This window comes from Pelecanus crispus, chromosome 4 (genome assembly GCF_030463565.1).
Source record: "Pelecanus crispus isolate bPelCri1 chromosome 4, bPelCri1.pri, whole genome shotgun sequence".
Classification (NCBI taxonomy): domain Eukaryota; kingdom Metazoa; phylum Chordata; class Aves; order Pelecaniformes; family Pelecanidae; genus Pelecanus; species Pelecanus crispus.
This window is the reverse complement of record NC_134646.1, coordinates 8,738,937-8,761,293: the sequence shown is the minus strand read 5'-3', so window position 1 is coordinate 8,761,293 and position 22,357 is coordinate 8,738,937. Positions and strand designations below refer to the sequence as shown.

Genomic DNA, 22,357 nt, shown 5'->3' with positions numbered 1-22,357 from the left:
AGTGCACTGGGCTTGTGCTGCCCCTCTGCAGAGAGATTTATTTAACTTCCACAGTGATACTAGTGCTGCCTTCGCTGTGAATGAACTCTGAATGCGCAATTTTACATCATCACCTTGCTTCTTAAAGCACATTTTCTGAATAAAAAACTAGTAAAACTGAAGATCAAGGAGTGGAAATTAGAGAGAAAGAAAAGATGAAAAGTTTCCAATAACACACTAAAGATTTTAAATAAATATTTTAATTCTATTATTGGCATTTACAGGTAGAAAGCATACAGTATGTTACAATTTTATCAAAATGTGAAAAATATGGATGTTACATAAGTAACAAATGTAAAAAAAGTATTTTTCTTACCTTCCCTGAAAGTAAGAAAACTATTCAGCATAGGAAAATATTGATATAAAAACACAGCTTAGGTAAAAAAAAAAAAAAATTTGAAGTTTTTACACAGAACGATAGATTCATCAGATCTGCATGAAGATGTAGGGACTTTGTGAGGTTCTACTTTACCTAAAACTTTAGGGAATTTGGGACAAACAGTAAGCTACATTAATGAATCTACAAGTAGTTTTCCCTCATAATCCGCTCCAAAATGCTAGAGTGCAGTAATTTTCTATACAATAAATAATTCTTCAAAGTTTCCGTCGTAGAAAATCATATAATGCAGAAAATGCCACTCCAACGTCACAAAGGCTAGGCAGTGCTTTAATAATAATTATGATAATACTTATTATAGTGCTTTATAATGTCTAAGCACTTCAGACGAGTTAACTAGTCCTCACAACACCCCTGGGAGGTAGGCGAGTAAGTGTCATTCCTACCTTTCCATAGTACGGATGGAAAAACGAAATCTGGGGAGAAGCACAGGCTGCAGCAGCAGCGCAGCCCAGATGAGAGGCCGAGAGAGGTGGAAATCGCGGGGTTTCTCCCTCGCTCCCGTTGATGGTGCTGCTGCCGCTGCTGCGAGCCAGGCTACCTGGCTGGGCTGGGCCGACAAACGCCAATCGCTCCCCTCCCACTGGAAGCACTGGAGGGGGGTAGGGATCGGGGTTAAGCATCCCAAAATATTTCATAGAGATTCAGAAGCTTTCACACAACTTTGTCAAAAAACCAAACCAAACCAAACCAAAAGATTAAAAAAAAAAAAAAAAAAAAAAGGAAAACAGCCCCCAAACAAACAAATAAACAAGCTGAAAAGAAAAGAAACTCCTAAAGTGCTGACTGGCTTGAGCTGCTTCTAGCACCTCTTGTACGGAATAAGACTTATAGCACTGTTGCCAGCAATTATTCAAGCTGATTTCATCACATCCATCATGTGAGCAACTGCAGGATATGGTAACTACGTTTTCCGAGACACCTTACTACCGTAATTCCTTCATTCACCATCCTTCTTCCATGCACTTCTTAAGGAAAATTAAATCCTCAATACTCTTGCATCATAAAACATGTTAGTAGCTGGAGACAATATGCACATCCTTCACAATTAAAAAAAAAAAAAAATTAGTTCATTTTCGGAACAAAGCATTATTAATTTAAGAATCACAAACCAAACAATGGTAAATAGGGAAACCTTTTCAAAGGCTGCATGCCGAATATCTTGTTTTCAAATACAATGCATGCAGGAGAAATAAATTCATCCAAGCATAATTAAATTAAAAATGTTTTAAGTCTCTTTCAGCAGCATAATGGTTATTATTTTTAAAGTCTCCTCCAACCAAACTGGCCTGGGGTTCAAATGCTGACCTTTGCTTTTCTACAACCATATAATGGTTTGACCGGTCCCCGTGGCTTTGCACCGCGGCAATACCAGGAGATAAAGCCTATACATACTGTTCTGCTTCCCCGTCCTTGGAAACAGGCTTCGTTGTACCACCTTTGCTGTCTTCACTCGCTGCTGCTGCTGCTGCTGCTGCTGCTGTTTTTTCAGGAAGTGATGCCAAATCTTTGAAAACATCCACATAATGCCCAAAGCCCGGGCCCCAGTTCAAGAGGTTGTCCCAGTTGAAGCTTCCCGCTTGCTGCCCCAGCTTCCCGGGCAGGGAGCTCTCCCCGGCGCTGGCGGCGGTCGCCTGTGCTCCCACCGGCCCGCCCTCGCCTCGGCGGCCAGGGTACCGCCGGGGCTTCAGCCTGGCGCCGTAGTTGTCCTCGTCATCCGCATCGGACTCATTGACCTGGGATAACTTGGGCATCCTGGAGGTGTACGTGATGGGCTTATCCCTGTCGTACTCCATCTCCGAGCAGGTGAAGGACTCGTGGGAGTCGCTGTCGGAGGAGGACTCGGGCGCGGGAATACCATCGGCCGGGTTCCTCGTCCGGGACAGAGGCCTTCTGCAGTCCTCCTCAGAAGAGGACCGGCCATGGTCTGCGCTGCAGATGCTGGGGTTTCTGGGGCGAGGGGTGTTCAGTCTCTCCACCTCTTCGATGGACAGCCCCACCGGAGGAGCAGTCTCCAGAGGAATCTGCCCGATGGGCTGCTTCAGGCGGCTTCCTGGTCGGGAACCGTGGCCTGCCATGGTCTGTGGACTCTTACTTCTCCTCCCCAGCCGAGTGGCGTAGTTAAAAATGCCGGGCTGGCAGACATCGTTGTGCATCTCCAGTGGGCTCCCTTCCCTTATGGCGAGGTGCAGCTCCCTCGCTGGACTGTGCCTGTAGAAAGTCGACGATTTGGAGAAGGGTGCGGGGCTGTGCCGAGACAGGGGGTTGGGAGTAGGGCATGCCGAGTGGCTTAAAGACGTTGTCCTCAAGCCCTGCCCGTAGGCGGGCTGGTAGGTCAAGCTGCTGGCTCCCAGGGGCATGGGGGACTGCCGCGCGAAGCCCAGCGGGCTGTGCCTCTGGATGGAGAACTTGGGCGTGTGGCTCCGAAACTGCTTGTAGTGCTGGATGATGTCGGCGTCCGAGGGGGCGATGCTGCTGGCATTATCGATGTCGTAGTGCTCGATCTCGGGCTCGGGGGAAGCCAGCGGGGCGCTGGGGATCGTCTCTGTGGCATGCGGGATGTCAGTTTCATCATAGATGAGATACGGGTTTTCTCTTTCGATGATATCGGGTTTTGGGTTCCCTTCGGGCTGCTTCCTGACGGTCATGTCATCGCCATAGGGTGGGATGTTGTCAGGATCATCAAACGCCACATTCTCGCTCCCTTTTTTCTTCTTCTCCTTCGTTTTCTTCTCCTCTTTTGGGGCTTTTGACTTCTTTCCTCGGCACTGGTTGCAGAGGATGAGGCTGAGGACCAACAGCGCCAGGACGGTCGCGCAGCTGCTCACAATAGCTGGCACAGCCCAGAGGGGCAGGGACATCTCGGCAGGGTGCGGCGACGGGAGGCAGATGTGGCCACCATTGATCCCCGCTCGACACTCGTGGCCCGGGGCACACGAGACCCCCAGGCACGCCGCCACCGCCTCGCACGTCCGTCCCGCGTACGCCTCGGGGCAGCTGCAGGTGAAGCCGGCGTGCACCCCGGGCTCGCAGCTGCCTCCGTTTTGGCAAGGACTGGAGGCACAAGCCCCCGGCGGGACGCACTGGTAGGCGTACCACTGGTTGATGCACATCAGCTCACCCCAGCAGGGACTGCTGGCGCAGACGTTGGGGCCGCGGCAGCCGATCTTCACCGAGGGGTCTGTTTTGGAGAGAGTGGCGAGGCTGTGCTTGCCAGCAAAGGGAAGGCTCTCCCCGCCGTACTTGATGTAGGAAATGCAGCCATCGAAGCCTAGGAAGAAAAGCAACAGTCACATCGGGACCTGAAGATTGAGTATGCACTGTCAACAGAGGCCAAAGACGCTCTGAGCATCAAGATCACACTAAAGGAGAAACGTTTTGATCAGCAGATGACAAGATCTGCGGTGTGCCTCTTGCCCCCTGAAATGAAAGGGGAAACACAAAAAAAAAAAAGGGGGGGGAAACACAGAAGAAACAAAATGGAAAACCCAATGCTGCAATGGAGGCGACAGTGGGGTAAATCACGCTGTTATTTACACACGTGAAGCCTGCGTATTTTCATGAATGAATCTTACATGTAACTGAGCTCACGATTGCTTCTGCATATTTTTACCTTGCATTGTGATGAATGTACAAATATCTGTGATATTAACCATAACAGTGTAATATTTAAGTAACCACTTATTTCACTAGAAAGACGGCCCATTCACAGATGTTTCAGTATCTGACAATCTGCACTCAATCATTTAGGCTCAGGTGTAAGGAATGTTTTGATGCTTCTGTTAAATATTTCCTCTTACATTGTAATGACTGTTTTGCTCATAAACTTTTGATAATTTTGGGAGGTTCATATTAGATAGGAACTGAAATCCACTTCTAAGCAGAACGAGATTAAGTAAAGGCTGGTCATGCCTGGAGTTCTGACATAACTTCTATAGATGCACCTTTTGAAACTAATGATTTTCACATCGTAGCCATGCATAGAAATGGAGATTACAGATAAGAAAGTAATTAAGTAATTTCTCTGAAGATACATGCATGGCACTTATATAAATGATACCGAGATATCTTGGTTCTTTTAAGTCTGCCAAATAAGAATTCAGAAACATACCATGGTTTTTAACTTCAACACTAAGATTGCAAAGCAACAAAAATATTCTTAGGTGAGTAAATAAAATGTACCAAACCCTGCAATTAAGATGCTGAAGGTCTGTAAAACATTTTGCACCCCCATTGGTTTCATTAAATCTGAAGAAACAGGCGATTGTAAGCAGAAGCCTAAATAATAGGAAATGTCGATCTGGCTTTTAAGAATTCTATAGGCTGTGCAAGAGAAGGAACTACTCTCTGACTAGGAAGTATCTACCTCAAGCTTGGAGACTGGGAATAAAGTTCAAATTGAGGAAAAAACTTAATATAAAAATGAAATGAAAAAATGCATTTTGGGTAAAACCAGGTTGCTCACACATTGACTCAACTCTGCTGTTCACTGAGCAGATTAGATCTGAGGCTTGCAATGCAAATGGATACTTTCGTGATGGTAGTGTGCTTATCTTCCAGATAGACTCATCGAAGGAAGTCTGAAGGCTATATTCTCAAATCTTTATTATAATGTAGTTTCCCCTTGAAGCAAAATTCTTTTGCCAAAATACTAAGCAATGAGAAAATGGTTGGATTCTGCAGAAACATTATATTTTCTAAAAATATGTCGTTAAACTGACTCAATTTTCAATTTATAGACTCCTTTCATTGATGCTAAATGAAAGGCTCCATTGTTCAGTAAATAAGCCAAGAATTCAAATGGCTGCCATAGGGAAACATCTATTCTAATAGTATTTAATGTCTTTAAAATGAACTTGAACAAATATTCCTTCTAACGACTTCTTTCAATGTACTTTAAATGGTTTTATTTCCTAATTTTCCCATATTTCTAAAACTTCTTATCATCCACACAGAGAAACCCGTGAGCAGCTGGTTTGGCTGTGCTAGCAGAAACCATCAGCTTCCACTCCCCATTGCTGGTGGGCTTTCCAGTTTCCCCTATTCCGAGCTGAAGTTGCCTATCGTGCTTCAGCTAAGCCTCCCGTCTTACCGTCTCCTAAAATCATGGCAATACTTTTGCGTCTCTGAATCTTAAGTGGCCTTTTCCCAAACTTCCCACAGCTTCATTGTAGTGCTACCCTGTGGTGCCGAGTTTCAGTGCTGTGGGAGCCCAGGGAGAGGGGATTATCCCCGGCCTTTGTGCGGTGGTTGTATGTGAGGTTGCAGGAAAAACCAGCCTTTTGCCAGCCTAATAATTCTCTGTGCTCCTGAGACTTAATCCTTTCTGCAAGGGTTTTAGGATAGTGCAACCTTATGCTGACTTCTGCTTGGAGTTGTGACAATATGGTATGTAGAGATGTGTTTGTAAGTTATGCTCTCAGTGTCCTCATGTGTGGTTGCTGTAAGAAACATGTTTATTTCTCCTTAACTTCTGACGGATCGTCCTTGGGATGCCGTGCGTGGTGCCAGGTTTACAGGAGGGTACTATTCAAGACCAAATTTTTCAGCTGTTATCAATAAAAATAATCAACAAGAAGAAGGAAAGTGCCACTACTCAGTTCTGAAGCATTGCACTTGGGTGAAAGAATAAACAGGAGCAACTTTTCCATGCATTAGTAGTGTCAGAGAAAGGTTCATTTCTGCAAACGTATTGCTGGAATGGAACAACAGCCACTATGAATGGTAACTGTGAATAATTGTGGAAATCTCTGTAATAATGGGTAGCACAGAGATAAATGTTATGAATATTTACTCTGTCATGAAACACCAAATATACTTAAGTTGTATGAGGTGATATTACAGATTTATAATCTCCAAAGTATGTTGTTTTAAAATTTGAACACCCTCTGATGTCAGAAATTAAATATGAGTGGGTATCAACATCAAATATGTTTCACTGAGGGATGCAAGTCATGTGGTGTAAAGGGACATGAAAGAGCCTTCTAAGTTTTGCAAGCATGCTATTTCTGTATTATTTCCCATCTGAAAGACATGTATTTTCTTTCAGCATTACTTACATTTTCATTTTCTCCTGTTTTTACATTCTCAAATAAAGAGGAAATTGAGGATTTAGGCTCAGGTGGGAGCCCAAGCAAAATGGACGATTACCTTGCCACATGCTTGGTGGTCCCCTGCAGCAGTGATGTGATAAACAGCAATCAGGATTTTGCCAGGTTTGAAAATGTTACTGGATATACCAGCTTCACAGCTTGTCTGCCTTTAACAGTACTGCAGATATTTTTGACTCTCCGAGTTCATGCAGAGTTTTATACCTCCCCCTTGTAAATCCTTGGTTTGTCGTCCACAATGTAATCCAATATTAAAATAAAATAAAATCATATGAATAAGAGATTTTGGATTGTATATTCCTAATGGAAGCCAGACAATCCTAATTTGTCTGCCACAGTGGTGAGATTTTAGCATCCTCAATTTTCTTTGTTACAGCTTTCCTAAAAGCCTCCGACTTTTCCATTCGTACACTGCTCATAAAACACACGTAAAAATGGTAAAGGTAAGCATAGCATTCGTATGATTTCATACTGCGTTTCATACAAATTCACAATACACAAATGTGAAGTGTGAATTTGCTCCACTCAGAGATCCTTTATCTGCTCGCAACTCTTGAAAACAGGATGATTTTTCAATATAAAAACTCTGTGAAACCTACCCCTGCATTGTCTGGAGCATCTCAGTTTGTAGCTGAAAATCACTTCCATCGTTACTTATCATTGGGGGAATGACATCAAACATATGTTATCTACTCCTTTTGTCAGGGTCTAAGACAGTTGCTTTAACTCTTAAGGGAGACTGATTTACTTAGCAGCTAGATTTTGGTTCCTAGAGGGTGGTTCCTTATTGTTCTTGGTTTCTGTTGCTCAGAAATAAATCCTATTCTTCATTTGACAGCAGGATAAAGCAGGAGGAAGTTGGAGTTTCAGAAAAATATTTTAATCATATTAAAAACAGGCTAAATCCTGCAGTACTTACCAAACCCCTGCAGAGACAAAGTTCTCATTTAGCATTTTTGCCCAAGTAAAAGATTTGCCTTGATTGTCCAGATTCTGACCCAGGTGAAGAATAGATCCTTTCTTCTCCGTCAGCATAACAAAATTGTAACAACTGATTTACAGGCAAGCAAGCAACTCCCCCCCACCCCACCCCCAAAAAGCCCTGTAGATGGAGTGCCTGCTTTGGAAACATGAAGGCTGCAACATGTACTGAAGGAACAAAGTCTGCAATCCTTACTCATTCAATTTGCAGTTTTCCTGGCAAACTATGGAAGTATATTAGTTACTAATAAAGAATTACAGTAAATTCTGCAACCTTTAAGCCAGTAGAGACCCTTCGTCTGCTCAAATCTGCTTATGTGCACTGTATTAAAAAAAAAACCCAATAAAAATTACCTGCAACTGTGCTCTTGAAAGGTTGGCTCGATGGGATTCCTCCCAAAGAAATTGTAAGAACGTTTAGACCACCAAAGTCTTGCGTGGCGTGGAGAATGTCTCGGCTATGAGTCTTGTCGACCGACAGGATAGTAGCAGACCCGTTCTTCTCAATGAGTACCGAATGCCACTGACCATCCGCAGCGTACACTTCTGGGATATTTCTTTCCACTTTCCCAGCAATTCCAGCATCCGATACGTAATGCACTTTCCCACCTTTTATCTGAGCAGAAAACAGTAAAATGTGTAATTTTAAAATGATACACACATAACTGCTCCTATGCACGCATAACTGATGTAATGCCTATTCAGCACAGCTGCAGTAACACGTGGCTTTGGTTGTATTACGAAGCCTGGGTGTATTTTTCCCCAAATAATTGTTTTGTACTAAAAATGCATTAATTATTTAGTACTAAAAATTTGGCGGCAATTAAATACATCATTGCATCTGTAGAAAACCTAGAGCTGTCATCCACTCATTCCCTGACTAATCTCATAAGAGAAAAACCTATTGAGAGGCCAGCAAAAGGGCATGCACATGACAAAACAGTTTAACCAATAAAAGAATAATTCTTCCTCCTTCTTCAATGCAAGTGTGGAAAACGCTTTGCAGTGTAAACAGAAGTTGTCCTTGCCCAGAAAACTTGCATCTAGTTTTCATTGTGACACAGTAGGAATATATACAGCATGGCAGGACTTGAACAAGATTCCCATTTCCTACCTGGTTGTGCTGCTAATTTTGCAGAAGAATAGTTGTGTTTTAGAAACCTTTCTGAAGTGTAATATTTTGTGTGAATTTTCAAATGGTGCTTACTTGAGCAAACTGCTTTTAAACTTGTGAGCTGTTAGGGAAAACAGGTACTATTAAATTCCATGACAATTTTTTTGGCTTTTCCTCTAGGAATGATGCCTCACAATGCTACTGAATCATGAGATGCAGGATTTCAAACCTCTTATTAGCTCAATATTAAATGATCCCAAAATGAGATCAGTGCAAATTCTGCATTTAAGATATAGGAGTCTAAAAAAAAAACCCAGGATTCAAACCTGCCAGCTTCTCAAATACTGCACAGGAGTTGGGTGCATCAGCTGACCTCTTAAGGGTGTGCAGACTTATGTAGGGCTCAGATAGGGTGGCTCTGCAACTTGTTGCAAATTTCCTTCCATCCGCTGCACGTTTGGTCATACATGTTAAATAAGACTTATATTACTTTAAGATTTTCCCTCCTGTGTTCCTCGCTGCTGCTCGGTCGGTCCGTGATCTATAACATGAGCGTGCGGAACGTGCACATGCATAGTCCAGGAAAGGTCGAAGCCCCAGGTTTGTTGAAAGCTCTCTAAGCCTCACACGCTTTGTTCCAGGAAAAATAATGTTCACCTGGGAAGAACTGTGAGGTGACACACTGGCTACAAGAATGCTACTCTTGTTTCCAGAAACTGTTAAATGCTCTGGATTTACTTCTTCAGTGATGCAAGCTGAGGACTTTGTTCATACAGACCAGCTTTAACATGGCTGTAAGACCATCCTCATGTCCTGGCAGTAGCCTGAACTAAATGCATCTAGCACATACTCCATTTGGATCAAGAAATACAATGGTTAATATGTGCACGCACTTCATTTATAAATGCAGTAATCTGGACTATTTGAAAATGTATTGTTTGAGGGATCTTCAATAAAGCTGCCCCTCGGAGATAAGATGCTTTTGTTACTGGCAAACGTCTAAACTATCACAGAGCACAAAGAAAATCCCGCACTTGGAAATGCAGTCACACGGACTATTATAACACATTAAACAACATTTGCCACAATCAAAAGTATGTATAAAAAGATTAACTGGGCAGAATATATACATGTATTTATGTCTGTAACCTGCAATTGGTTTGTTAGTCTTATTTTGTCTTTTATGCTCCATGAAAATACTAGCTTGTATTTTGGTCTTTATATAAGCAAAAAGAAAGATACCGTATCAGACAATATCCTCTAAGCTTATGGGAAGACTAAGCACAGAATTGCAACTTCTAATTCCACATTAGAGAAGAATTGTAGAATTACTTACCTATCAGCAACTGATATTTTCTATACTGATTTATGACTCTCTAGCTCTATTCCTGTTTCTTTAAAATTGCATGTGACTAATGCTAACAGACTCATAAATAATATACTAGTGGCATTTGGAAAATAAAATTTCCAGAGACAAGACCGGTCCATGATTTCTTCAACCAGGAAAAAACAGGAATGTTCATCTCAGTTCCTTGAAGCACAACATATTTCTAAATTTGAAACAAATGCTGATGCTGACAGTATTGAGTAACACCCATTTCTGGGTTTTATTTAAATGGCAGAGCAACTGACAAGTAGAATATAATGAAAAGAATGAACCACTAAAGCAAACGTATTCCTAACTACAAGGATGATTCAACTTTACTAATATTCTGAGTCTCCTTTGCTGAACAAATTCATTCTTATTTGTCTTAAATCTTAACACTGGCCTTTACAGATTTATGGCCCACTGGATGAGATATCATTTAAATGAGGCATGTTCTGATTTATTCCTGCAGCTCAATATGTGCATAGAAGCACAGAATGGTTTGGGTGAGAAGGGACCTTTAAAGATACCTAGTCCACCCCTGCCGCCATGGGCAGGGCTATCCTTCACTAGATCAGGTTGCTCCAAGCCCTGTCCAACCTGACTTTGAACACTTCCAATGATGGGGCATCCACAACTTCTCTGGGCAACCTGTTCCAGTGCCTCACCACCCTAACGTATGCATATGGTAGCTCATATAGGTAACATGTAATCCACATTCTCTACCGGTACAACTCATAGATCTTAGAGCTACAGTTAAGCTAATTTAATGTGATTGCAGATGAGATTTTCAGCTAAAACAAGGCAGACAATTTCGCCTTTAACCTGCCATATTTATCCCATTACTTATAATTGAATTAGTTGCAACGTGTATTATTTGTAGCAAAATAAGCTGTGACAAATAGCTTTACTAATAAGGAATCCCCTACCCTCCTCCTTTTTGTGTATTTTTGGGGCGGGGGTGTCATTTTCCATCTGAATTTGACCATTGTTTAATTTAATCTGCTAGCTTTTGTATCCTTCCTGGATTAAGGATCCCTTTATATCATAAAGACCTCTCTTGGGTTCTTTGGGGGGAGTTTACATCCATCATTTAGTAAATCAGCTGCTCGCGATCTCAGTGGGTGTGATTTATTACCATTTCTCTAATTTTAACCCAATCCCATCTACAGCAAAACACAAGAGGAGAAATGTGGAGGCATGGAAGTAGCTACAGGACTTGTAGCTTTTCCCTAGCACAGTTTAATATTAAAAAACGCATGCCAGGTTTTCTCTGAATGCTTATGCTTTGGATAATAAGCATATTAAAAGACCCAAAAATCAAGTTATAAAATTGTTTGTTTTGAAGACTGACAAGAGAGTTGTAAGCAGAAGTCCCTAAAACTCATGTTCTGCACCAGGAATGGACTGAGATGCCAGGGAGACCCATGCATACGTTGGCTTCACTGACATCTTGGGCTGCCGCCAATGGAAGTGCTCATCGTGATACCTACTCCGGGTATGAGTGGTGGCGCAGAAGCCATACTGTACTAACTACAGTTAAATTACTACAGTTTCATTAACTAGCATCATCTAGGAACTTTTCGGCAATAATCGGTACAGTGATGTTACCTCTCCTTCCTCAACTGCTGCATCTGTTACTAGGCGAACCTCTACTCTTTGCCCTTGCACAGCTGGGTCTGGGACTTGACACCCTCTGCTTGCTTGTATAAGTTCACCAATAGTAACAATAATAAGAGTGTTTGCATATACACACCGCTAGTGCTTTCAGCCAGGAAAGGCAACTCTTTTTTTTTTTTTAATAATGCTTGTAGAGCTGACCTAGCAAATTCTACTAGGGAGAAATAGGTAGTATTTGGCTTTTTCTCTCCAGAACTCAAAATAATGAGATCTTATCTGCTAATATGACTGAGACAGAAACTTCCTATCAAATGATGTGGTAAAAGTGTACGCCAGGGAAGTAATGCAGACTTGCTTCTGAAACGCAGCCGGTGTATCAGGAAAGCTCTGTACCTCTGACCAAGCAGGTGGAGAATATCCATGGGGCTAAAGATTAGAAAGTGTGAATTTCTGTATGAGTTTCTTTAAAAGTCAGGGAAAAAACTTGGAAAGCCTTACAGCAGTCAAGGAAACTTGGAGCTTACACCAACCCAATAAAGGGGCTTGCCAACACCACTGCTGTACTCATTTAGAGTTATGAGTAAATGGACTGAGTCATAGCCAGGAACTGAACCATCGCTTTCTCTTGAGAAAGGTAACTTCTGCAGCAATAAACTCTTTGGGAAAAAAACCAAAACTGTGTGGCATTTGAAGCATTAATTCAGCTACGTATCTCAAAATCATTTGACATTGACATTGGTATATGGGTAAACTCATGAATTCAAGTTATCCCTCACTTCCTAGTTTGATAAGCATGAGCCATGCTAGTAGGAATTAATGAAAACTTTTTGGCAATTGTTCGCTAGTTTAAGGAGGGTCTGGGTTCAAGGCCCGAAGAATCAGAAGATAAAAGGCCAATAATGAAATGATTTGTTCTTTAGAGTGTAACTTAATAATGATAACAAATATGGCAATGAGTACTGTTCCTGTGGCCTTAAAACAGTCACTATTTGGAGTCTAGACAAAACTGATTAGATACAAAACCATCAAGATCTGATACCTTGGCAAATAGCAAGGGAATTGTTGAGAAGATGAATGATACTGGAGCAGTGCCTAGCCTCAGTTAAAGACCTAATATTTTATAAAGGAAACAGCAAGAGTAATGGAAAAATGTGATTTTGATCACCATGCATGAGGCAGTCCAATCAAATCAAACTCAGCATTAGCTGTAATCTTACCTTCACAGTAGTGAAGTTGCTGCTTTCCTGGACGTGAACTAAAACGCCGTTCTCACTTCTTGTCCTGAACTTCACTTCCAAGCGGTCCGCGTTCAAGGGTCCTGGGCCGGCGCCTCGAGTGCCGTGTCTCATCATGTATTCTCGCTTCTTGTTTGGGCTCATGTGGTAGTCAAGTCGTCCTTTGCCTTCTAGCGATAAGGCAGTGTCAGCAGTAATATCTGGGACAAGGATGGGAAAGTACTGAGTACGCAGCTCATTACAGCTATAGCGATCATCTGCCTAATAACCACCATTTTCTTTCAGAGCAGAGATCAAGTTCAGAGCAGGTCAGGGGGAACAGCAGGAGTGAATGGCAATTTCAGTCCCTCTATTCTTTGGCTTCAACCAGAATGTGTGTTTGAGAGTGGGAGTGTGCTAGTAATTTACTGCTGCTATCAGTCAATAGTAAATTAAAACTCGCTAGGGAACAAGTGAGGGAGTAGGGAAAAAAAATTTGGCTCTCAGAACTGTAATTCCTTCCCAGGGATGTTACTGTTTCCATTACTGCAAGCAGGGTTTCATGATATATTGAACTCTAAGCTCTTCAGGGCAGAGATAATGACTTTCTATTTGTTATGGCATAAAAAAAAGAATAAAAAATGGCAGAGCATCGACTACCAAATGCTGTTAAAATTAGGGCTAAATTCTTTTGTAAACCGGCGCAATAAAAGCATATAAATCAGCTAAACAATAATGGGACATGTAAGAAAACAAAGCCCAGTCATTATACTACAACTACATGGAAATAAATCACTTTGCTCTCCTAGACAGTCCCGTATTGATTTACAGAGCTATCCATATGCGAGTTAATAACCCCAGAGTGCAAATGGTTTGCTTTTATTTACATTTACTGTATATTCTTGCATGTAATCTGACGGTCATTTGATAAAAAGGCCCATAGTTTGGAGAAGCCATAAGCACATGCACACAATGTTTACGTGAAGGGAAGGGTTTTCCCTTACCCTCTTACCTCCCCATAGCAGACAAATCCCTCCTTTGGGATAGCTTTATTTTAGTTACTGATTATACATTATTGGGAAGCAGTAGTTTTAAATGAGTGCAAGTTACCTGAAATGTGATATACAGACCAGAAAACCTAATATATGTAACTTGTTGCTATTTTTAGCTCATGAAAGGACAATAGTTCATTGTGGACTTTTCCTTCAAAATTATTTAAGAGGCAAGCATGCTGCTTGTTTTCATTATTTTATAAAACTCATTATCCCATGCCCCTGAAAAGAAACTCTTAATGGCATTTGGTTAAACCGTAGTTAGGTGTACATTAAAGAGAAAAACAGCAAAACCTTCTCCATACATTTCTCACAGTGCTTTCCCGTCAGTCCATCATTGCAGTGACACTGCTGCCACGACCAGTGATCAACACAGGTGCCACCATGTTGGCAGGGGCTGGTCGTGCAAGCGCCTTCTAGTCTGGGGCATCTGAAACAGATCATAAAAGTAGATGCTGAAGAACATATGCACAAATGAGCAGAGAAAATGTGCTGGGAAGTGTCCTTCCTCCCAGAAATGCAAAAATGGAGAGGCTCTTCTCCGTACACAGCTCATATTTCTAAACAGATCCTGATTTTCAGCGTCAAGATACAACAGTCTTACAAAAGAGAAAGGAATTCAGAGAGAGTGAAACTCCTGTTACCTGTTACACAAGAGAAGAAGAAACTTTCGGGTGCTTTTTATGCTGCAGACCTCCAGAGACTTCTTATCACAATGAGCAGCACAAACTTGGGGGTTGAAAGAGGAAGAGTGAGCTAGCAAATTTGGACCTAAGACTGACATAATTGCTACAACTGTGACTTCAAACACTGAGATGGAAAAAACAGTAGAATCAGATAGTCCATCATTTCTCAAAGACCACTTGGAGGATATGAGGGAAATTCAGTGATACTTGAGAGGCAAAGTGATAGAACAGACATTGTGGATTAAAAAGAAATAAGAGGGAGTAGAGGTTTAGTGAACCATATGATTACAGTCAAGCCTAGGGGAATTTATAAAGAAACAGGGCTACTCTATTTCAGCCTGCAAAGCAACATTAATAATAATTGGCAATAGAAACATAATGACATTGCTTTTTTGAAGCCTCTGTAATCTTCTGTGAACCTTTCATCCAAATTCACTTTCTTCTTAAATTTTTCACACTTTACAATAAATTCTGCAGCCATTGTTTTACAAGAAATATCTGAAGGTGTCTGAATGGAATAGCGTCTGACTTTCATGACGGCTTCCTTTATTGTAAACGCAGTCCATTCGATACCATATATAGAGACGTACCGATCTAAGATTCCTTGCGCTGCCAAAGCCTGGCTGGGCTCCAGGGGACGTCCATTGACTGCGAACTCCATTATACAGCCCACAAAATCATGGCTTTCCACCTGTCCTCTCCTTTGAAGGATGGGCTCTACAGACCTGATGCCACCAACAGTAACTCGATTTGGTTGTACATCGAGAGTCCTATAAAAGAGTCAGACATCAAGACAACAATGAGAACACAGGAACTGTAACCACCAGCTACGGTCTGCAACTAAAATTCCTCTTCCAAAATTTGTATTTTACATTTAGAAGGGGAGATAGAGAGATCAGTAGCGCTTGAACTAACAGTTATAATGGGTGTGACTCTAAATTCACACTCAGTTATTGCATGTTAAAATATCTATTCAGTTGAGTGAGCAGCATGCTTCAAATCATAATGAATAAGGTTTTTTACTCAAGTATCATTTAAATTGTAGATGATATTTAAATAGCTGGAAGATGGATTCATTATTTTACAAAGATATAACACCTTTGCTAGTGGGGAAGCCATGTGTGACAGGAAATACAACTGTGATTATTGTAAGAAATTAGCCAAAGTGATTGGGATTAAAGTTATTGTTATCTCCAAAGAGGATCTAAAGATGTGACAGAAAGGCTTCTGAGTTAGTTACGGTAAAAATAAGAAATAAGGTTTGTTCTCTGTACTGGCCAATGTTTAAGAAATGAAAACTGTAAAAGATGACATCTGGAAATTACTGAAAACAATGTCAAAGTAATTACTCTTGGGTTTTTTTAAAAAAAGAAAGCAGTAATCAGGTGATGTTATTTCTTACACCTTTAGAAGAAATGAGAAGTGCAGTTTAAATAATAAATAAATACAATACCCCAAATCAAAGCCCAAAACTGAAGACTGGAGTGAAATATAGGTGCTACTAGAGTAACAGCATTTTGAGTCTGAGCCTGGTTTTGGCAAGACAGATACGATTCAAAAGGTAAAAGTGGAGGAGGCTTTGCTAAAGATTTGTAGCACTAAATATTGTAGAACTTCAAACTGTCAAAGAGTAGTGCTGTGTATTTAAGAGCCAGGTGATTATAACAAATACATTTGTGTTTTACTGTCTAACTAAGATTTATAACTTGTCAGTAATTATGAGCACCTGATATTCTGACTTGTTAACTCTTTATAGATTATGACATGAAATCTCCTAGCATTAGGCAATAAGTCTTATCCCCCTTTACACCAGTGCAGACTACCCATGGCCATACATTTCTTGTGTGCCACCAGAGCCTTGCGACAGAGACAGAGTCGAGAACTGGGGATTTCTGAATAAACTCCTTGTCGTGAATAAACTCTATGCAGAGATGTAGCCTGAGTTAGCAAGTAGCAGCACATGTAAAAAATTTAATTTGCTTCTGCAAAAATGGGAGAGAATGACACTTCGGAGCCTTGCCTTTGCATGCCTCTGAAGGAGTGCAGCTGAGGTATCCCTTGCTTGAGATCGGGCTAAGGGCATGTAATCATTACTCCAAATTTCTCTGGCTTTAGATGGTGATTTCTTTTTCATTTTACTTTTCATTTTACTCCAAAAAAAAAAAAAACCCACAAAATGAAGAATTATTTACCAGTCAGTAGAAACAGCAACATTACTAACAGTGCAGTAGCCTGGCTCCTGATCCTCAGAGCAGGAATCCACCGTCAGTGACGCTGCCTGCAAAAGCCACACACACAAATATACTGAATATTACAAGGTTGTGGTCCCCAGCCACATTAAATATTTACCATTAAATATATTATATCACGGACTTGGCTAGAATGGAGCACTTGTATATTACTATGTCACTCGGGATCACAGGGTGCTTCAGAGCCACTGATTAACTGCATTCTCCATCAACATAGCGAACAGCAAGATGCAGATACGAACAGAGAGTGAGCTAATTGACTGCTTCATACAGAGGATCAGTTAAAGTCTTCAGATTTGGGTAGGGTTTCTTTCATGTTTGTTTGCTTTACTCCTCGAAACTGCAGTTATTTTGGCTCGTACTGTATCCTACTCTTGATCTGAACAGAGAGCTGCTCCCTCCAAACACAAAGGACATTCCTTCAGGGGCTTGACCGTGACATTAAACATATTGTTTGAACTTGATAAAAAGCACGTTACAAAAAGCTGGGAGTACAAACACTGAGCTTACTAGTTAAAACTAATAACCGACCACTCAATAATATTCAAAGAGTAACCAAGTGGACCTGATTAAGGTAACCCTTAGGCTCATATGTCATGAGGGATGTTTGCTGCACATTGAGAGTGGTGAAACACGTGGATACCTACAGTGGGACCAAGCTGATGGGACCAAGCTGATGTTCAGAGAAGTAGCAGGCATCACCAGCACTTAGAGCAATCTTCCTCTTTATTATTATCTCCAAGCCATCAATCCCCAGAAAACAAGGTTGCCTCATTACCCATCTCAGTCATTTACACTAAAGCGAATCATGGCACTTCTATTTTTAATCTCTAAAAGTCTAACCAAAGCTTTCACTAAAATCATGAAATAATTCCTGCTGATTTAAAAAGGAGTTTTCATTTTATTCCTTATTTAGCAAAGAATTTTCCCCAAAGTGATTTATTAGTAACAGATGCGCTGCACAAAACCCCTGAAGGTTAGTTATTCCTTAAAACAAATTTTCAGAAAAATAAACATAATCTCCAAATTGTACATATCAGCTTCTCATGTTTCAGCTAGATGTGTGGTACAGTTCTACGGCAAATTTAAATCAAACGTCACTTTTAAAAATGCCTTGGTTTATATTTCTATTTAGATTACTTTACAGGAGCTGAGCAAACAGCAATAGCTATCAGTACGTCATTACTCTGCAATGGCTTTTTTTCCTGCCTGGAACTAAGTTCACTAACAACGTCCTGTTGAAATCCCCATGGATTGTCCGTGCTGTTTCCAAATACATACTGTGAGCTGACGCATTGTATTGACCAAATAAATTCATCGCTCTCAGCCCTAAGTCATGCCCTACAGTTTGCCTAAATTGTTCAATTTGCTATTTTTAATGAAAGCTTATCTTTAATTTCTTTCCATACATAATGAGCAAACTGCTTCTCCGGAGAAATGCCAGTCTGCAATTCCAAAGCAGATTATATGCCCTGTATAAATGCAACAATTCATAGAAAGAATAATAAGCCGGCTGGTCTGTATGCCATCACACACATACATATTTTCCTTCTGAATATCAACAACAAAAAATGAAATGAGTTTTTTGTTCTTAGCTCAATCAGTGTAATCTCCCTAACTTACATCGCTATGCACTGCGAAAGCCAAGCTACATCCCCAGCTGAAGGGCTAGATATTTGAGAATATATTTTACTTGGACCAGAGTTCATACAATTTGTTTTCTAATGTTAGTCAAATGTTCCTGCTTGTTACTTAAGCATTACTCTACGGTTACCTTGCCGCATTATGAGACTTTCTATCCTGTCACTCTGCAATAGCTCAGGACTGACAACTTAATGATTTTACCAGTTTCCGATAAAATCCCACTGTGCTGTAGGAAATGACAGATTTGGAATCCTGAAGGGGGGCTATTTTATACAGTTTTGGACACGTGGGAGACATTTTTCCTGTAGCAGAAATATCTAAGACAAAGGCAATTCTTTTCACATACTGTGTTTGTAAACAGCTGACATTACTGAGAAGGTTTAAACAAAAAAAAAAAAATCACACAAAGGTATAGGTTGTCTTAAATGTTTGCTTTCAGCCTGAAGCATTCAGAACTGAAATTTTCTGTAAATAGTCCTTTTTACGTTATCGCTTCTTCTATAGTCTAGCCCTCTGGCATATCTACAAGTAAAACGTTTTCCTGCTCTATTTTTTTCTTAAATACGTTTCATTTATTTGTTGCAATTTTTAATGTGTGCTCCTATACTTAGCCATTTAAATCTTCTTGATAGAAATATCACACTAATGTAGTTGCTAAAATGGGAACCTGGTGCCTTTCAAGATTTAGGTGCACCTTTGGGCTTAACCATTTGGAAGCCGTGATGTGAATTATTAAATATCTGATATTAAGGTACATTAAAACAAAGTCATTACTCAACATCCCAATTATCCTTCATCTTATTTGGATATATAACTCATACAAACGCACACAAAGTGGATTTGCAAATCCAGCTGAAGACTAAACCATCAACCTTCAATAAATGGAGAAATCAGGTCTTGTACTATGCAACTGAAATGCAGTTTCAGGCTGAAGACTCTCTAAGAGAGAAGCAAAAAGCACCATTTAGGAAGGTCAGGAGACAACCCTGGTCCTACAAAGAGCCCCAGACCACAAGGTAATACATCCCTCTGCTGCTCTTGGGCCATTTGTGCCCATGGACATCTCACCTCAGACCTGAAACTCTTCAGCAGGGTGCTCCAAATGGAGCAGCTTAAAAATATGAAAGGGCTGTATCTCGGCAGCACTGCCTTCTGCAGCAGATCGTGACAGGAAATCTCTACAAGGACTCAGGGGGAGCCACACTGGGTAGAACAGTTTATTCTTTTATTCCCTACATCACTTCTGGCTTGAAATACCTAAAACAAAATGTGGAGCCCCAACCATATATTATTCTTATATGACTTTAATTTCAAACATGGCAAGAATATGGGATTCCACGTATGCTGGCCATTTCTGCCTGAGAAGGGAGCTGTTGGGCAATAGTTACTGATTATGGATGGCAAATAGATTTGGTTTCATTTCTAAATCAAACACTGTGGAGTCAAAAAGCTTGGCTTGAACTCAAAGAGCATTTGGTTTATGTTCTGCTTTGGAAATATTATTAAAAATGAGAGAAGAGGAATAGAAAACATGTACTGGAAAAAAACCCAACAAAATGAAGGCAGGAGAGGGGTCAGAGTAACAGGCATATGGCAATCAGTTGTCCCAGTCCAGTTTTTGGCAGAATTCCTCCCCTCAGATGCTTTCTGGGGGACAAAAAGAAAAGTAACTCCCCTCCTTCTCCCCAAAAAACCCTGTCAATGTAGCACCTTTGAATATTTTATATGTATGCTACAGAGGAAAACCAGGCTTCCAGTCTGATGAGATTGGTAAAATCTCTGAACTAGCTCAAGGAGGTCAGGGACACTTGGAATTTTAAGTTTGTCTGCTTCTGTTTTCCAAATGTTGAGAAAACTTGTTTTGAGGCTTTTTGTCGTTACTATGGTTAATTTTCTTTCCCTGATAATCATCCCTGTAATGTGCATCAGTTAATTAGCTTCATCTGTAGTAATTTATTTCATTAATTATTCCTGGTTGCCATTTTTTGCATTTAGAGTACAGGGTGTTGCACATGTTTTTTTAATTATTCTTTATCATCATCATACTAAACAAACCATTATAGGTCTTTGAGTCAGTTGGAGTAAGACAGAAACAAGAGAGTTTTTTTCCAAAGTTGGAGGTTCTGCTAGCAAATGCAATGTTACTAATTTTATGTTCCTCTGAGTTCCTGTGGAAGCCAAAGTGACTTGGCTGAACTTGTCTTAAATTCTCGTTTTAGCATTTCTTACCATTCCAGCCCTCCGGGCAATAACTGTGTGAAATTGTCCATCAGACACCTTCTTAGTTGTGGTAAGCTTGTATGTGCCACTGCCAAGATTGTAGGAGAATCTCAGCCTCTCTTCTGCTATTTCCAGGGCCAGAAATTCTGCCCGTTCTCCGGTTTGGTTATCGTAGTTATACAACATTAAGGCATTACTTTTTATAGTGGCAAACTTTATATAGATGTAATTATTGTTTGGATCCATACTGGGAAACTCCATATATGACAACTCTTCAAATCCATAACTGTTCAGTTCACAATGATTCCCAAAAACACCTGCAAAGTGAAAAGCAAAATGTGGTATCAGGTAGTTTTTTCCTTACTGAGCATTCTCCCAGAAACAAAGTACTGATGTGCTCTAGATAGGGCTATGATACACAGGCTCTTTAAGAAACCTCTAATGTGTGATTAAAAATATGCAATTTGAAGAGAAGAATCCTATTACCCACAGCTGGGTGTTGAAGTATGTATTTTTAAACTAAAAAATTGAGTTACAAATGACAGTTACCTCTATTGAAAAACAAAGTGCAGTTCATTGAGCTCTATGGTTTCTCTAGCAAATAAAAAAAAGTGAGTTTGACAGCTATGTCAAATATGGTTGTTAATTATCACCAGGCATTTGTTAATCCAGTTATGGAAATAAATTTGCAACCTGAGTTTATTTTTCTCTTTATAGCTGTTATCTGAACTGTTTCTCAATTGGTGGTTCATTTTTTATACTTATGATATAAGCATATGTGTGACTAAAACATTATGACTTCTTGTGTTGTATTGATCTGAATATTATGATGCATTCTACATATTTCTTTTCAGATCTCCGTCACATAATTTCCCTTGATTTCTTTTACTGCAGCTTCAATGAGAAAAAACTTAGTTAATTTATGAATATTAGTTATATTTACAATGGACTATGACTATATAGGAAATTAATAAAACTCTGAGGAAATGTAAAACAAAGGAAATAAAACAGAATAAAGAAGTTTTTCCACATGTTAGTAGAAAACCATATTCAGAGGTAGTTACAAATGTGTACTGAGAACCCTACTTTTGTTTGAGGGTTTTCAGCGGCCTTAAAACATTGTAGATCATTTCTCAGGTTTATCTGTTTTTTGATTAATCTGTTGTATTTACTTTCATGCTTTTCTATATGAACAATGACAATTCTGGATTAATCTGCATTCAGAACCAATCTTGCTGCAATTCTATCATGCTACCTTAAAATATCTGTGTTGTTCTGTGTTTTTATTGGGTTGATTCCACAAAGCAAATTTGGGATAATTAAATTCTAATAATTATTGAACTATTTTGGCAGTACTATATTATTCTCTGATTCTCGGAATAGGACTCTGGTTTTGGAACTCAGAACTTTATTAACATACAATAAATGGAACGGGCAAGCACTGGTGTGGGCTAACAAAGCTGTTTTGATTCGGTCAGGTTCCCTTAAGCAAATCTACTCAATATAAAAGTGCTGATATCTAATGTCATGCTCCTCACTTGCAGAAAAATGTGGGTGCTCTCTAATTCTTGCTTTACAGGTATTTTGACAAATTATGCAAGTTTCTCAAAAGAAAACCAAGCCCTCTGCTCAATATCATCCCAAAGTCCCTTTTTGTAGTTTAAC

General features: G+C 40.3%; 1 protein-coding gene across 1 annotated transcript in view; it reads right to left on the bottom strand.

Moving 5' to 3' along the window:
* Window positions 1-1,821: 1,821 nt before the first annotated feature.
* FAT4 (FAT atypical cadherin 4) overlaps window positions 1,822-22,357 on the bottom strand; it is a 151,413-nt gene continuing 130,877 nt past the window's right edge. Inside the window, exons 11-17 of the mRNA XM_075709408.1 lie at window positions 20,702-21,009; window positions 16,772-16,857; window positions 15,170-15,349; window positions 14,199-14,323; window positions 12,845-13,062; window positions 7,882-8,143; window positions 1,822-3,707 (exon numbers count right to left, since the gene is read on the bottom strand). Of these exons, the coding sequence (XP_075565523.1) occupies window positions 1,822-3,707; window positions 7,882-8,143; window positions 12,845-13,062; window positions 14,199-14,323; window positions 15,170-15,349; window positions 16,772-16,857; window positions 20,702-21,009 (3,065 nt within the window). The remainder of the gene's footprint in view (window positions 3,708-7,881; window positions 8,144-12,844; window positions 13,063-14,198; window positions 14,324-15,169; window positions 15,350-16,771; window positions 16,858-20,701; window positions 21,010-22,357) is intronic.